Genomic DNA, 16,439 nt, shown 5'->3' on the forward strand with positions numbered 1-16,439 from the left:
AAATGCGGGGGCGGGGGGGGGGGGGGGTGTTAAACCCGACTTGCGTCACTTCACTCTAAAAGCCGCAGTGGAAGATTGCTGAGTGTTTACCACTGTTTTCAATGGTAAACCTCACATACACCTCGCCCGCCATGCAATGCTTTGCCGCGCCCATTGAAAACAATGGGTGATGCGTTCCGAGCAAATGACCAAAGATACGACATGCCGCGATTCTTTCGCTCATGTATATGACCTTATTCAAAAGACTGTAGTTCAAATCCATGCAAGATTTTCTCGGCCGTGTGGAAACAGCCTTAGGGCGCCCACCCACTGGCGATTTTTTTCCCTGCGAAATTCGCAGCATTTTTTTCTCTGCAGGGGTCTATGGGACTTGTAATGTTAAAATCGCGATCGCGCAAAATCGCAATTTACCGCGAAATCGCGTTTTTGCGCGATCGCGATTTTAACATTACAAGTCCCATAGACCCCTGCAGAGAAAAAAATGCTGCGAATTTCGCAGGGAAAAAAAATCGCCAGTGGGTGGGCGCCCTTATGGTGAGGTGACAAGCTGCACGAGTTCTGTGAAAATTATGGTTGCAATGCAATTTACTCTACTTATGGAGAAAACAACCTGCGACTGTAACACTATTTCTAATGCAATCGCAATTTTGGCTCCGTAATCAAGTGCAAAGCACACGTGTCACATCATACACTTTTGTCAGAATAAGATGGAATGGTGGATGGTAACTACAGCCTGGTACATGCACTTGTTTACTACGTTAACACATAAAATGCACATCAGAGTTAGCTGTGACCCCATGGCACATTTCTGCTCTACTGGATGTTACAGGGCCTATTGACAGATGTGAGAATATGTAGTAGATGGTTGCTTAGGCCATGCAAGTCATAACTAAACATTCAATATTGCTGCATGCTGTGTCTTTTTTGTCTGTAATGTGGAAATGGACTTTCCCATTGATGGTTATGTAAGAGCATGCAAAAGGGCTTGGAATATTTCCATAAAACACTGATTTTGGTGATGGTCCTTTGCACACATGCTGCATTGCTAGCTTTGCTTCTGCAATTTAGTCCGTAATTTCATAAGTTCTTCTTCTAAACTCCTTATATGTTGTTGTAAGGCTATTTTATCTTCATCTGCCCTTTGGTTTGCTTGGGACTTGGCTTCCTCTATCTTTCTCTCATACCATCTCTCCATCTGAGTAGATACAGCCTCAAAGAAGTATTGAGTGATTTCCAGTGCTTGAGATGCATCTCTAATATGTGGACCAGTCTGCTCGGAAGTTGTACTGCAACCTTGATTTTGATGTCCAGGCATCGGTGCTCTGTGTCTAAACTGAGCAGTTTTTGCACATTTTCTTGTCTGTGTCCCTCTGTCTATTTGGTTTACAACCTGTTTGTCCGCTTTCTTGGCATCTGTTAGGTCCTTGGTGGTTGGATGGATTTTAGCGTGTCTCATTTTAGGGTTTGGAAGGCTGGAGGTGTACTGGCCTGGCTGATACTTGAAGGAAGAAGCACAACTTGTTTTTTCTTTAGGTCTTACAACAGGTATAGGCGGCTGCTCTATGGCTATTAAGAAGAAATACATTTTTTTAATAAATCATGCTGAACTGGAAAAAATGTAATACATTTACTAGATAATACACTTGGCATCCGTCTTTGTACTTACATCTTGTCAGCAGCATTATTTCTCTTGCTGGACTTTCTACCAGTATAACTGGGAAGGTTCTAATTTGAAATTTGGGGTTTTCTCTTCTGCACTATTCTAAATTAAGTAACTTACAACTACTAAAGAAAACATGGAGATACTTACAGTATTTCCCTCTCTTCCTTCCTTCAAGGTTTATTCTGATCTATCGTTAAAATAGGAACTAAAGGTAAATAAAATGTTAAAATAACATTTTAAAATAAGAAAAATCCTATTCATAATCAGTAAAATGAGATGTGATTGGATAAAAGGAAAGATATATAAGGTATGTGTATGGCATTACTTCACATAACAAATAAGAAAGCATTCTTTTAATGATGGCTAATATGCTTTTTTTTTTTTAGTGGCCTCCATAATGGGCTTTAAATCTGCATATACAACTTTTTAAAGCCGTGCGGTGGCTTGACTACTGCTAGCTAGCATCCTGCTCTAACTGGAGCAAAGAAATTTCAGATCCTGGCAGTTTTACATTTCACAATCAATAACAACTACAGCATCTAAGCAGATGACAGGGAGAAGGCTCTTTCTGTCACCCATAAGCACCCCGCAATGTAATTGCAAAGTACCAATGGGTTTCTATGACAGCTGGTGGCTTGACAAAGGCCTCCATGACTGCCACGTTACTCAGCCTATCAAACACCACTTCTGGCAGACTTAATAGGCTGCTATCATAGGCTTAGTAGAATGCACTATGTAAGTAATGCAGTGTACTATCCAAGTGATCTAGCAATCACACCTTAAAGCCTTCTTCAGGGACTAAAAAATATAATTTTTTTAAATGAAGTTGAAAAAAATAAAAACATTTATCCCACAAAACCAATCTTAAATATATTAAAATACCCCAAAAATGCTTAAAAAAGCAACACAATTACAGTGCTTATAACACCCCAAACAGTGTAAATATTCTATTTTATTTATCGTGCAAGGTGAATACCGTAAATATTTTAAAAAGCAATACTAGGATTCCAATTTTTCTCTTGTTTGCCTCAAAAAGCACAAAAAAAACTTGCACAAAAAGCAATCCAAGAGTCATATGTACCTCTAAATAGTACCAATACAAACGGCAACTCTTTCTACAAAAAAAACTACAAAAAGACTTCCGCTGTTGGAAAAATAAAAATGTTATGGGTCTTGAAATGTGGAGAGACGGATTTAATTGTTCTTTAAAAACGTGTTTTTTATTGTGCAAAAGTAGTAAGAAAAATCTATATAAACTTTTTGCTTATCCAGATAAGAAAATTATGTTATTACTGAACGGTGGACGCTGTGAAAACAAAACCCCAAAACAATGGCGGGATTTCTGGGGTGTTTTTCCATATCCACCCAAAAAAAATTTATTTAAAAAAAAGTTATACAACACATTATATGTATCCTAGAGTGATGCCATTTAAGAAAACAAAAAAAAACTCAAGCCCTGATATCAATGAGTTATGGCTCTTGCAATGCAACAATTAAAATTGCTTGGTCCTCAAGGCAAAAAAAAAAAAAAGGCTCGTCCCTTAGGGGTTAAGATGATGGGCAGATACATGCAAATCATCAAACTTGTGAGAGCTTAAATGGCACATAATCTGAGTATTGGAGTACTGCTTGGGGTACAGTCAGACATCGCAGAAGACAGCTGCAGCACCTACACCTTACACAATGTGTGTGGGTCGAGGAAAAACGACATCGGTTGGCCTGACCTTTTAGATACTTATGCACTTGTTTTGTTTTTTTAAAGGAGTAACTCTTTATTTGCAGTTTTTTTAATCAAATAAAGTACAAACAAGTGCATACGTGTCTAAAGGTTCGTGCCAACACATCAGTGTTTTTCCCCGACCCACACATTGTATCACTGGCCAACCTCAATGGGTTGCATGGTCACTGTATTTGCAGCACCTTTAGCTCTATGCACATAACCCTTTTTTTCCGCCAAAAAGGGAAGCACCTGTAGAAAACCTCATTGGACTATTCTTTGTACTGGACCCTCACCACCTCCTCTCCTTTACACCATTATTATTCACACTTTACACAATGTGTGAGGGCTGTCTCCATCAATTTTGGTGTACAGTGCTAACCATGTCATTCTAGTCAAACAAAAGTACATGTAACTTATATACCGAGGAAAAATACTTGCAAGCAGATCCAGCCAGGAATAGAAATGACTAGTTGTTAGGAGACAGAAATGCACAGCTATGTTTTACCTCTTAATAAGGACTGTTGGAATAATGCAATTAAGGGCTCATGCATTTGGGCGGATTTTTGCTGCAGAATCCGCGGCGAGCGTCTGCCCTCGGATTTCGCAGCAATGTCTGGCCATAGCATACAATAGAAAAGTGATTTTTCATGCACACGAGCGGAAACCAGGTGCGGTGTTTCTGCTCGCGGATGAAAAATCTCTGCATGATCTAGTTCAAAGCGGTTTCCATGAGCACGGCTTCCACTGAAGTCAATGTAAGCCGTCATCTGTGGCCCTTCCACAATCATCATTGCGGAAAAGCCGTGGGATCTGCATCATCACCTGGCGACGGTGCGGGGAAATATGTCCTGCGAATTGCAGAAGAAAGGTACGCAGGCTTGCCAGGAGAGGACACGGGCGGATTTTGTGCGGGATTCCCCGGGCAGAATCTGTGTGTGCCCATGTGCAGGCGGCCTAATACAGTGCTGGACACTTCATGTCTACCACTAGAGAGTGATAGTTTGTGGCTATTGTGCCAACCGCCGTTTGCCACCATGGAACTAGAGTTATAATAATACAGTATGCTTTTGTGGTTTTTGTCTACTTTTAATTTATCACTCCACTGATGTTTCCTAAGCACTTTTCTGTTTTAGTACTATAGATAATGAGTCCGATGCCCTTTTTTATTGCTTGCATCATCAAATTAATGTTCTGACTGACTTACATGCACACACCGTGAATTCTGAAGGAGAAGCAATCTGGTGCCTTGTGCTGTTTTCATCCGAGGGAAGTGACTGCTCTCTGGCAGGCTCATCAGACAAACTGCTCTGAGTGGTGGCATATGACTGCTGGATGCCAGACTGTGGAAGAACAGATGTGTCTGCACTGTTGCATTTCTTGCTGCTATTTGGACTCTCTGAAATGGGATGATCTGTCAACTCGCATTTTGAAGGGGATGGTTTTGTCTTGGATGGCTTGGAATCTCCAGAAAGTTTCAGCTCAAGGTTTTGGATTTTTAATAAACACCAAGTTTTTAGTTCATTCACAACAGATACCTGAAAAAGAGAGAGATGGTTTAGTTCTGCAATTATGTATAAATGAAACCTATGCAAATTCTATATGAGGCAGAGGCGTAACTTGAAGCTCCTGGGCCCCAATGCAAAATCTATAACAGGGTCCCCAACTATAATGCTTTATGCATATTACTAGGCTTACTATAATGGAGAAGATGGGCCTTATGGACCCCCTAAGGGTCCTGGGTACAACCGCATCCCCTGCATCTCCTAAAGTTACACCAGTGATATGAGGTATTCACACCAAGTTGGGCAGATTTATTAATACTGTGTAATAGTGAGATCTTGCAAACGTAGACTAGACAGTCTTAAACTGCACCGTATTTATCAGTAAGAAACAGAACTAGGCAGACACTTAATATACCTAAATTAGAAACTATAAATGTGCTACTACCGGTACATCCTTGTCCAAAGGACAAGTAGTATATTGCAAAAAGAAAAAAAAAAGTGACCTACAACAAAGTGTATTCCAATAAATATTTTATTTATAAACCAGGAAGAAAAACAAAGGAGTTGCCCAGTTACTTTTTGGGATTTAAGTGGCAGGTGCAGATAAGGTAAAATTAAAAAAAAAAAATTAAGCTTACCTATTCTAAGCCACAGCACTGCAGCCGCGCAGTTCTCCCAGTGTCTATTGACAATGGAGGTCCGATGACCACTGTCTGCTAATCAGAGGCCACAGCATCTTCATTTAGAACTTCCGGCATCAAGGCACCCAGGACATGGGTGCTGATGCCAAGAGAATGGGTGGTGACTCTGCGGCCTCCGAATGGCAGGCAGCAGTCATCTGACCTCCACTCTCAACAGACACCAGGAGAACCACTGGCTGCAGTGCTGGGCTGAGGATAGGTAAGCACTGTTTGATTTTTTTATGTTACCACATCTGCACCTGCCATTTAAATTTCTAAAAGTAACCAGCAGCCATGTGCTTACAGGGCCTGTGATGACGTCACCTTCATATACCATCAAGTGATCAGTCACCTGTGAGGAGGAGTCCGCGGTCACATGATCTGGGGTGATCAGTGTGCAGGACTCTACTTTGCCTATTGTGATCCATGTTGTATGGGATGAAGAATGTATATAGCACAGGTGGCTGGGTGTGAGACTGTGTGTGAGTGTGAGGCGCGCATGTAACAGCTCTGTGTATGTGACGTGTGCATGTAACAGAGCTCTGTTACATGCGCACGGTTGGCATATTATGGTGCCATTTTACTGCCCAAGGTGGTTCCATTGAGTTGCATGTATATTTCTTTACCAAATGAGAAACAAGTTTTGTATGAGGATGAATCTCGTGAGTTTTAACACTGATTCAGAGGCAACCCCATTGGCCTCAAGGTGTACCCGACAGGCGGTCGGTCCATCTTCATGTGGGATGTTGAAATATAAGGATTCCACATGGTGGCCAGGATGGCGCAATTGTGGAGAGGACCAACGGTTGACAGTCTGTCTAGTAGGTCAATGGTATCCTGCAAGTAGCTGGTTGTATTTCTCACCAGTGGCTTGAGGACACCATCTACCCATCCTGAGATTCTATCAGTGAGTGTTCCCAAACCTGAGACAATTGGCCTCCCTGGATAGCTAGCTCTGTGTAGTTTGGAAAGCATGTAGAAATTTTCAATCCTGAGGTTCTCTGGTATCAAGTCCAAAAGTTTTGTGGAATCCACAGATAGACGTCTGATGACCCTTTTCAATCCCCTCACATATGTTTAAGTCTGGTCTTGATCCAGTTTGGTGTAGTATCTGGTGTCTGTTGGCTCTCTTTCTGCTTCTTTCATGTAGTCTGATGTATTCATGAGGACTATAGCACCACCTTCTTCTGAAGGCTTAATGGCGATCTACTTGGTTTTGAGTGGATAGATGGTCCGTCTTTCCTGCATACCAATTGGAGATTTGCCATGCTTTTCCCCATCAACTGCAACATTGGAAACTGCTGCATTACAAAATTACATTTGGGGAACATTCACATGTTGCAGATTAGCTTCAAATTTTCATGAACAGAAAATTTGCTGTGAATACACAGCACCAAATCCACATCAAATGGTCTGGATTTTGGTGCTGATTCGCCACAGATTTCACCCCTTCATTTAAAAGAATATAAGACGCAATGAAAATCTGCAGCATAAATTCACATGCTGCCAATTTTAAATCCACAGCACAGGTTAATTTTACACTGTGAATTTTCTCTGCAGTTTGTGGGTAGGATTTCTTAAAATATATTCCACAGTGCTTCCACTGTAAATGCTGCAGATTTTCCACAGCATTTTCAACCAATGTGAACACAGCCTTAAACGTTTTTTACATATGTACCATGGCACACATTTTCTAATAACGATATTATAAGATCACATCAAACTATATTTATGTGGTGGTTTTGCATCACAGCATCACTTTTCTAGTAAAAAAAAAACCTTAGAATTAAAAGGGATTACACCAAGATGAATAGCTATTTTGTATCCACAGGATGCGAAGAACTTTATGAGTGGTGGGGATCTGACCGCTGGGACCTCCAGCGATCACCAGAACAGGGGTCTCACAGCTCCCTTCATTTTAATGGGAGCGCTGAAGATTGCCATGTTCTTGCATTCTGCAATTTCCATTACTCGCATTGAAATGAATAGAGTGGAGATGCACATGCACGACCGTTGCTCCATCCATGCAGGGATATTTTATATTTTTTCTGGATCGGTGGGGATCCCAGCGGTCTGGCCCCAACTGATCATAAAGTTATACCCTATCCTGTGGATAGAGGAAAACTTGGCACAACTATTGGCTATTTTGGTTCTTGTCAAATTCTTGGGAAAATTTTTGGCTAATAGGCCCTCTAGAATTGTCACCAGTGTTATATTTCTGGCTCAGTCCAGCTTCATGCTGAACAAATCAACTTCAGTTAAAGGGGTTGTGTGGTTTCAAATTAAAAATTTTTATTGGCTGGGCAAAGGTCAACATATAAAAATAAATGACATTCAGTTGACTCCGCTGCCCCGTCCCAGTCCTGCATCGCCAGAAGCCAGGTGACCGTTGCAGTCAATAAGAGGCCAGTGTCACCTTCTGTACTCCTGGCATCAGCGCTCACTGAGACTGCAGTGGTTAACCGGGGCAGAGGAGCAAGTTCAGCAGTGCACAGAGAGAAGTGGGTATGCTTTATTTTTTATTTTATTTTAATCCTTGCCCAGTCAGTAAACATTTTTAATTTGAAACAATACAACCCTGTTAACATCCGGTGGCTATATATTAATACACAGGTGTCTCCTGACAATGCTGGATCTTTGGCGGTTACTGCCATTATGTCAGTTAATTTTGACAATTTTTTAGGACTAACCATGAATTGCAATAAGTCTGTCATAATGCTTCTAAATAAGAACTTTGGTGACTGGGTTACTATCCTCCGTCTGAAGACAGTGATATCCTTTATTTGTGCATAGTAATATCTCCTGATGTTTGTGACAGCTTTAAATTAAACATTGATTCATTACTCATTGATTTCAGCAAAACCAGGTGTCATGGAATATGCGTGGAGATAGAAATAGCAAAAAATTATAATTGCATTGCAAGGTCTCTAATTTCTCCCATATATGCTTCAATATGGTTTCTCAAAATGTTTTTTCATAAAGAGAATGGCATATTTAGGAATCTTATAGGGAAAAAGAGTTCCACTGATAAACTTAAAGGGGTTGTCCCGCGCCAAAACAGGGTTTGTTTTTTTTCAATAGCCCCCCCGTTCGGCGCGAGACAAACCCGATGCAGCGGTTTAAAAAAAAAAAAAAAAGGATAGTACTTACCCGAATCCCCGCGCTCCGGTGACTTCTTACTTACCTTGCGAAGATGGCCGCTGGGATCTTCCCCCACGGTGCACCGCAGGTCTTCTCCCATGGTGCACCGTGGGTTCTGTGCGTTCCATTGCCGATTCCAGCCTCCTGATTGGCTGGAATCGGCACACGTGACGGGGCGAAGCTACAAGGAGCAGCTCTCCGGCACGAGCGGCCCCATTCAGAAGGGAGAAGACCGGACTGAGCAAGCACGTCTAATCGGGCGATTAGACGCTGAAATTAGACGGCTCCATGGAGACGAGGACGCTAGCAACGGAACAGGTAAGTGAATAACTTCTGTATGGCTCATAATTAATGCACGATGTATATTACAAAGTGCATTAATATGACCATACAGAAGTGCTGAACCCCACTTGCTTTCGCGGGACAACCCCTTTAAGTACAATGCAGAGGCCTAAGGAGGATAGTGGCCTAGTGATTTCTAATCCAATTTCGTTTCTAAACTCTAGTTAGGAAAAGAGATACGAAAGGGATTATATCTTTCCATTATTACTGTCTGTTGAAGAATTTCCTTAAAAAGACACCTCAAGTTGTAAAATCTAAATGGGAAGAGAACCTTGGACCGCTAGAAGACGGACTATGGAATGATATTGTGAAAGTGTACCAGTCCTATCGATGAGCAAGGCACTAAGACTGTCTATATTTATTCCACGGGTTTAGAGAACTCCCTTGTTACTGTATAGAGTAGATCTTATAGACACAGTGTTCTCGGACAAGTGGTGTAAAGTGTCAAAAGCAGGTTTATTTCGCATCATGTGGAACTGCCCCTGGCTTCACCAGTACCGGATACAAGTCCTTGGCCTTATAAGATTTCTAATACATGACTGGCTCAGAACCCCATTACTTGCATATTGGAATACATATCTGAAAGAGTGGTATCGAAGACACCGAAAATCACACTAGTTAGGCTTTTGCATCAACCTTTCAAACTATTTGCTTCTCACTAGAGGAATACTAATCTTCCTTCTGTGGCAGAATTTATAGAAAGTGTAAATACTCTTATAAAATTAGAAATATTTGTTCACCAGAAGAGGGGTACTATAAAGTATGAAGAATGTTGGGCCCCATGGCTAAATACATCTGGCCTTGCACAATTGTGCTTATATTATCCACAATATTGGGTAGACATAAGGAATATGGCATCACTGCAATGTATCATAGCACATTATTAGTTTCTGTCTCATTGAAATAGGTTTTTTTCTTAATGTGGGAGGATGTGCCAACTTTCCTCAACGTCAGATGTCAAGATAAAGAAAAAACAGGCATCTTAGATTTCAACATGCCTGATTCTTTGTTCTCAAGGGAGATAAGGCACTGCTAGAAATGTCTAGCATTGGTTTATTCCGCTCTTCCCATTAAGAACACAGGACCACTCAGCCAAGCATGCATGTGTATGGGCAAGTCAGGAAATATAATATAGCTGTTGGCTGAATGAGTGTTTGATCCTGCTTTTCTGCGATCTAGCCAATATATACAGTATAATATATGTGTGCACCTGACGTTTTTCAGCTTCCTTCTGCACATCAGTATGCTGCTGAAGTCGACAAACACATTCTGCTCTCTCTGCCGACATCCGCTCCATCATTAGCTTGTCCAGGACCCGCAACTGCAAAAAGTTCAGTAACCAAGAATGTAAGGACAGGTTAATACAGGATTTAGCTTTCTACACAGAGAAATGATTAAGCACACCTGGTGCTGGGTTTTCCTGTCCATCTGTCCAAGTTTTGCATTCATCTGATCTTGCACAGTCACAATCTCTGCCTTTATTTCTTCTTTAGTGGCCTCTAACTGATTTTCAAGCTTATTTAGGAGTGGCTCACAGCGACATCCGTTTATAGGAGCCTAGAGATAAATTGACCATGGATTTAATCAGGTTTTTTTTGGAAATTAAAAAGTTTGTATATTAACTCAAAGGAATAAAGTTAAAAGAAAAAGTAATTGAAACCCTATGAATTACCAGAATTTCAGCATTACCGGTAATTACTAATATTGCCTAATTGTTATCTAACTCACGATTATAGACAAACACAATCTAACCAAGCTAATAACATGCAAGCAGTCAAATTGTTCATGTCTTTTATTTAGCACATAAAGTAAACATGAACACTACAGGCAGAAAAAGGAAGTGAATCCCTAAATTTAAAAACCTGTAACTGCAAATAAGATTGCACAATATTGAGAAGTTTTGGACCATCCCTGCAAATGTGTTTCAGGTCATCAATATTTTTGGAATGCCTTGTGTACTCAGTCCTCTTCATGTCATGCTATCATCTTAATAGCAACAACAAAAGAAGAAAAGCTGTCTCCTTAAAAACACCTTTTATTCTTCTTTAATTACAAAAAATTCATAAAATTTTACATGATGGGTACCGTGTGATACCAGGTCTACGCACAGACACGTTTCGGAAGCAACAACTTTCTTGATCACAGCTAGCAGACTGACATGATCCTTTCCCTTAAAAACAATTACGGACCAATCATTACGCATTTAAAATCATATGTGCACATTTCCACAAACCGGCTTGAAACAAAAGAGAGGAAAATAAATAAATATATATATATATAAAAAAAATTCTTTCTCTTTTCTCTCCTCTTCCTTCTCCTTCCTTCTCCTTCTCTTCCTCCTTCCTTCTCCTTCTCCTTTAAAGGGGTTGTCTCGCGGCGAAAGCGTTTTTTTTGTTTTTTTTAAATGGACCCCTGCATTATGCCATGTGAAAAAGAAAGCATGTGTTAGTTTTAAACAAGCACATTGCACTTACCTGCATCAGCATTCTGCAGCTTCTTCTTTTCTTCTTTTAAAGATGGCGCCGCTGGTCTTCTCCCACGGTGCACCGCAGGTCTTCCCATGGTGCACCATGGAGTTTCTTCTTCTGTCTTCCGCGTTCCACTGCCGATACAGCCACCTCATTGGCTGATCGGCACCACGTGACGGAGGCGGAGCTACGATGACGACGCGGTGACCAGCTCTCCGGCACAAGCGGCCCCATTCACCAGGCAGAAGACCGCACAGCGCAAGCGCGTCTAAAAAAGCAAGAAGCCAGCAAATTTAGACGGATCCATGGCGACGGGGACGCTAGCAACGGAGCAGGTAAGTGAATAACTTCTGTATGGCTCATATTTAATGCACGATGTACATTACAAAGTGCATTAATATGGCCATACAGAAGTGTATAACCCCACTTGCTTTCGCGAGACAACCCCTTTAATAAATATACAGCAAATAATTTTTGAAATTTAACCCACTGGTAAACGAGTTTCCAACTTCAATATTCAAAATGCCTCTCTGCTGAGGACAAATTTTCTCCAATACCGAAGAATCTGAATGACTCCAAAGAGCCTGCATGCTGTACCAAAACAGATTTTGCAACTACTGAAACATTTTTGTTCTTTTTCTCCATGTCATTAATATGTTCCATTATACGTGTTTTTAGCTTGCGAATAGTGCAGCCTGTATAGATTTTATTACAATTAGTAAGCATGTTATTTACAACAAATTTTGCACAATTGATGAAGTTTTTAATAAACTCAGATTTTCCATCGCCACTTTCAAAACTTTTAGTTTTAATCCCGCATCTACAAGTTCCATATCTAGCGCTATCACATGTAAAAAAAACAAACAACAAAACACCTGGGATAACCAGCTCCAAAAATTATTAACTGATGTGAAATGACTTGGAGACAACTTGTTTGCTAAGTTTCTACTTCTTTTTGGTACACATTGTATGCCCGTTTCTAATATTTGTTTTAAAATGTTGTCCTGTTTTAGGGTGAGTACATACCCCGTTTCCCTGAAAATAAGACGCGTCATATTAATTTTTGCTCCCAAATATGCGCTACGTCTTATTTTCAGGGGGTGTCTTATTTCGCCGCGGCAAATCCGTCTGTGGCCGCTAATCCCTCAATTGGCCAGCTTTGTGGACGAAATTTCTCAGAAATCTCGTCCACATGGGACAGCAAATCTGTCACGGCAAAGCTGGGAGAAGCCGGTGTTGTGGTGCAGATTCACCGGCCACAGAAACGGAAAAGCGTGCAGCCAGGTCACTTCAAAACAAGCGGCTGAGTGCCGTGGGTTTTGAAGCAGCGCTTTCCCGGCGGAAATCTCGCTGTTAATTGCTGTGGCCAAACCGCGAGATTTCCGCTGAAAATACGCTCTGTGAGAACCCAGCCTTAAGAATCACACACAGGTTGCCTGACTCACACACAGAGCCATAAAAAAAATAAGGGCTGTAAAGTAACGTACCTGTCTGCAGACAGAAGTTCCTGTACCACGTGTAAGCAGGGATGGTATTGCAGCTTCCGGCCACCAGGGGGAGCTCATCACAGCAGACATGTACAGCAGGAACAGAACGTACAGTATGGACTTTTCCAGCCAGCAAGGGGAGCTCACAACAACACACTCGTACAGCACAGCAGGGACAGGATAACAGCACACTGTCTGCAGATCTACCTATACATCTGGAGGTAGGAGACAACGGGGATGGCAGCAGGGGACAGGCCTCTCGACTTGCCTGCACACTTTAGTATGCCTTACTATCGGGGTGTGCCTTATTATTTGCGACTTCTGCAAATTTCTTAATGTGTCTTACTTTCAGGGGTGCCTTATTTTCTGGGAAACACGGTAAGTGAAAAACAATTGCTTCACAGTTTGATATTTTCTAATAGGAATTATCAGTCTGTGCTCCGCTGTAGTTTTGACTGCTTTATCCTCCAACAAGACCTTCAAACCAAATCGGGGTAAATATTACCTACTAACCAGATGAAAATAACTTTGTGCTATATGTTTTGGAATCCATCATCTTGTTAGGGTTGAAGCGGTCGTCCACTTTCTACCGTTTTATTGGTTTAGTTCTAGAATAGGAAATCATACCATTTTCTAATATACATGTATTTAACACTGTGATCGTTTACCCTAGTTATACCAGTGCAGTGGTCCTTATTTGCAAAGTAGAATGGTATAGTTCATAGACTGCTCTGTCCAGAGTAACGGATGTCAGTCATGTGACGATATATTTGAAAAAGTAATTGTACAGTATTTTGTTTGTTTTTGCATATAACAAATTATCATAAAGAGATAATATTAAGCAAATTACAATAAACAAGTAAACAATCATGTTGGGCTTCCCTACATTTATAGAGAAATAAAATTGCATGGAAGGGGAAAGGGGAGAGAAATGGAAAAGAGAATAGGGTGAAAGAAAAAACAGAAGAGGTAAAAAGGGAAGGGGGTGAGAAGGAAAAAGTCAATTTGTAGTGTGGAATGTGAATTAAGCCAGGGATCCCATATTTGTTTAACATTTAGCAGGACAATCCCTATGTTGGTATATTATTTTTTTTTTTTAATTATTACATTAATCATATCCAGTTTGAAACGGAAGGCGACTGCACAGCCATCCATCTCATAGTGATTGCCTTTCGAGCCAGAAACAGAGCTTCTTTAAGTAATATTTGTGTGTAATGTGGCCACAATTCTTCATCTAATAAGCCAAATATCGTAATTTTGGGATCTAGATTAAGAGGTAGAGTGGGGACAAAAAGGTAAAAACATCATAACAGAAGTCCACAATATAATGACATTCCCTTATCAGGTGCCAGAAGCCAGCGTTGAGCTGGTGACATCTATTGCAGGCCGATGTAGGGATTTTGCCCCTTTTATGTAGTCTGACACAAGTAAAATAATTTATGTGCGATATATAGCTGTATTAACTTACTGTAATAGCTGGGGATACAGTCAAGTGTGAATCCATTATATCTAGCTAATCTTCTGATGACAACATGGGAATATGAGATGTCAATCTATTATATATAGATAGCGGGTTACGGCTAACTTTGGCTGATATTAGGTTTGTATATAGTACTGATCCTTGAGATTTTAATATACCTATTGTGGGATATTTAGAAATTTTAGATGAAACGGGGAAATAAGGCATGGTGTAGTTGAAAGTACCTATATAGTTGGAGTTGAGGTACCTGCAAGTTTTCATGTAGCTCTGTAAAAAAGACATAGGTATAAGTATATTATCTTTCTAAATGTTCTCTAATGTAGTTAAGGCCCATTTAGATGGGCAAACGATGCCTGACACTCGTCCCCGCATACACTAGTATCGCTGGCTCGGAGGCTGCAGAAGATTTCTCTCCTCGCGCTCCCCTGCCCCTCTCCATTGACTTAACACAGCGGCCGTTCAGTATTGAACTTGCTACCTATTTACACTGAACGATCATCGTTCAGCTCATCGTCCATCGTTTATAAACAGCAGCACCAAAGCGAGTATGTACGGAGACGAATGTCGGACATAGTTTGCCTGACATTTGTCCTATCTAAATGGGCCTTTATTTCAAGCGCAATCCAGTAACTATAGCCCTGCATGAATTATAAGGAGGGTAGGGTAGGGTTGTTCCACAAGGGGAGGTCTGATATCATGTCTGTAAAATGCTCAATAGCTTTGGTAGTATACCAAATATTGATCTTTATTAGGTAGTTTCTCACATAGAAACCAAAGTTGTATACTACACAGTAGACCTTCCAAATAATAAAGCTGGAAGTCCGAGAGAGCCATCCCAGCCTGATCCTTAGGTCTTTGTAGATTCAATTTACAGAAGGATGAGCCCCAAATAAAATGTGGTGATGAGGGAATTTAAAGATTGCAAGGAGCTTTTACTGGCATATGTTGTAAAGTATATAAAAACATTTAGGTTGTATTATCATTTTAATCAAAATTACGCAGCCCACTACTGAGAGAGGTCATTTAGACCATAATTTAAATTTAATTTTGATTCATTCTTGCAGAGATGGTCTCAGCCATTACATTTTCATGGTCATGTTCCATATTTATTCCAAGGTATTTAAATTTACAGACCATCAACAAGCCCCATCTGGAGACAAAAAGGTCAATAATTTTTTTTGCAAATTGACATATAACCCAGAGAATTGAGGAAAAGAATTTACTAATTTTATAGCTTTGGGAAATGTTCTTTCTGGGGCTTGAAGAAAGAGAATCATATCATCAGTGTATAGACGCATCATGCTCCTTCGTCCCTCCCAGCAGATACCTGTGACAATAAGGGTGCAACACAGCCGAATAGCCAGAGTTTCTACATCTGTGGAAAATAGAGAAGAGAATAAAAGGGCAACCCTGTTGCGTTGCACATGATAGTAAATGGTCTTCCATCAATTAATCCTTTGCAATCCAATTTTGGATTCAGGGTTTTCCTAGGGGGCTTTCTCTTTCTGCCATTATACAATGGCGCCATCTGCTGGCTAGAGCCAGTACTGTGCTATAGGACAAACTGGAGAGGCCCCCAACAACAGAGCGGTTAGTAATATACAATAAGAATACCCTGCTGGACGTCTTCTGACATCGGAGCTGTACAGCCTTCAATCAGAATGTCTTTAGACATCAGTCAATGGATTGGTAAGGGTTAATTTTCCTTTGACATTAGCCATTGGGTATTCATAAATGATTTTAATCCATTAAAAAAATTGGGCGTCAAACCCAGAATGTTGTGAGCAAACTTCTAAGAAATTCCATTCTAGCGAGTCCAATCCAATGATGCCATAGCCCAAGGCATATTATGTGATCTGCCAAGTTGAATGGTTGTTTGAACTTTGTGAATATTTTATAGCAGTAGTGGGTTTAGCAGGCATAAAGCCTGTTTGATTAGTGTGGATAACACAAAGA

The 16,439-nt window shown here is 40.7% G+C and overlaps 1 protein-coding gene across 10 annotated transcripts in view; it reads right to left on the reverse strand.

Moving 5' to 3' along the window:
* Positions 1-462: 462 nt before the first annotated feature.
* ANKRD6 (ankyrin repeat domain 6) overlaps positions 463-16,439 on the reverse strand; it is a 172,125-nt gene continuing 156,148 nt past the window's right edge. For 6 of the 10 annotated variants that reach the window (XM_066608535.1, XM_066608492.1, XM_066608483.1 and 3 more), the window contains 5 exons: positions 10,453-10,605; positions 10,259-10,369; positions 4,598-4,918; positions 1,811-1,850; positions 463-1,566 (listed from right to left, as the gene is read on the reverse strand). In XM_066608535.1, coding sequence (XP_066464632.1) covers positions 1,046-1,566; positions 1,811-1,850; positions 4,598-4,918; positions 10,259-10,369; positions 10,453-10,605 — 1,146 coding nt within the window. In that variant the 3' untranslated portion in view covers positions 463-1,045. Of the gene's footprint in view, positions 1,567-1,810; positions 1,869-4,587; positions 4,919-10,258; positions 10,370-10,452; positions 10,606-16,439 lie in introns of all 10 variants that reach the window. The other 4 variants (XM_066608551.1, XM_066608544.1, XM_066608528.1 and 1 more) reach the window with 4 other exon arrangements.

The sequence above is a fragment of the Eleutherodactylus coqui genome, chromosome 1, assembly GCF_035609145.1.
Source record: "Eleutherodactylus coqui strain aEleCoq1 chromosome 1, aEleCoq1.hap1, whole genome shotgun sequence".
In the NCBI taxonomy this organism is placed as follows: Eukaryota; Metazoa; Chordata; class Amphibia; order Anura; family Eleutherodactylidae; genus Eleutherodactylus; species Eleutherodactylus coqui.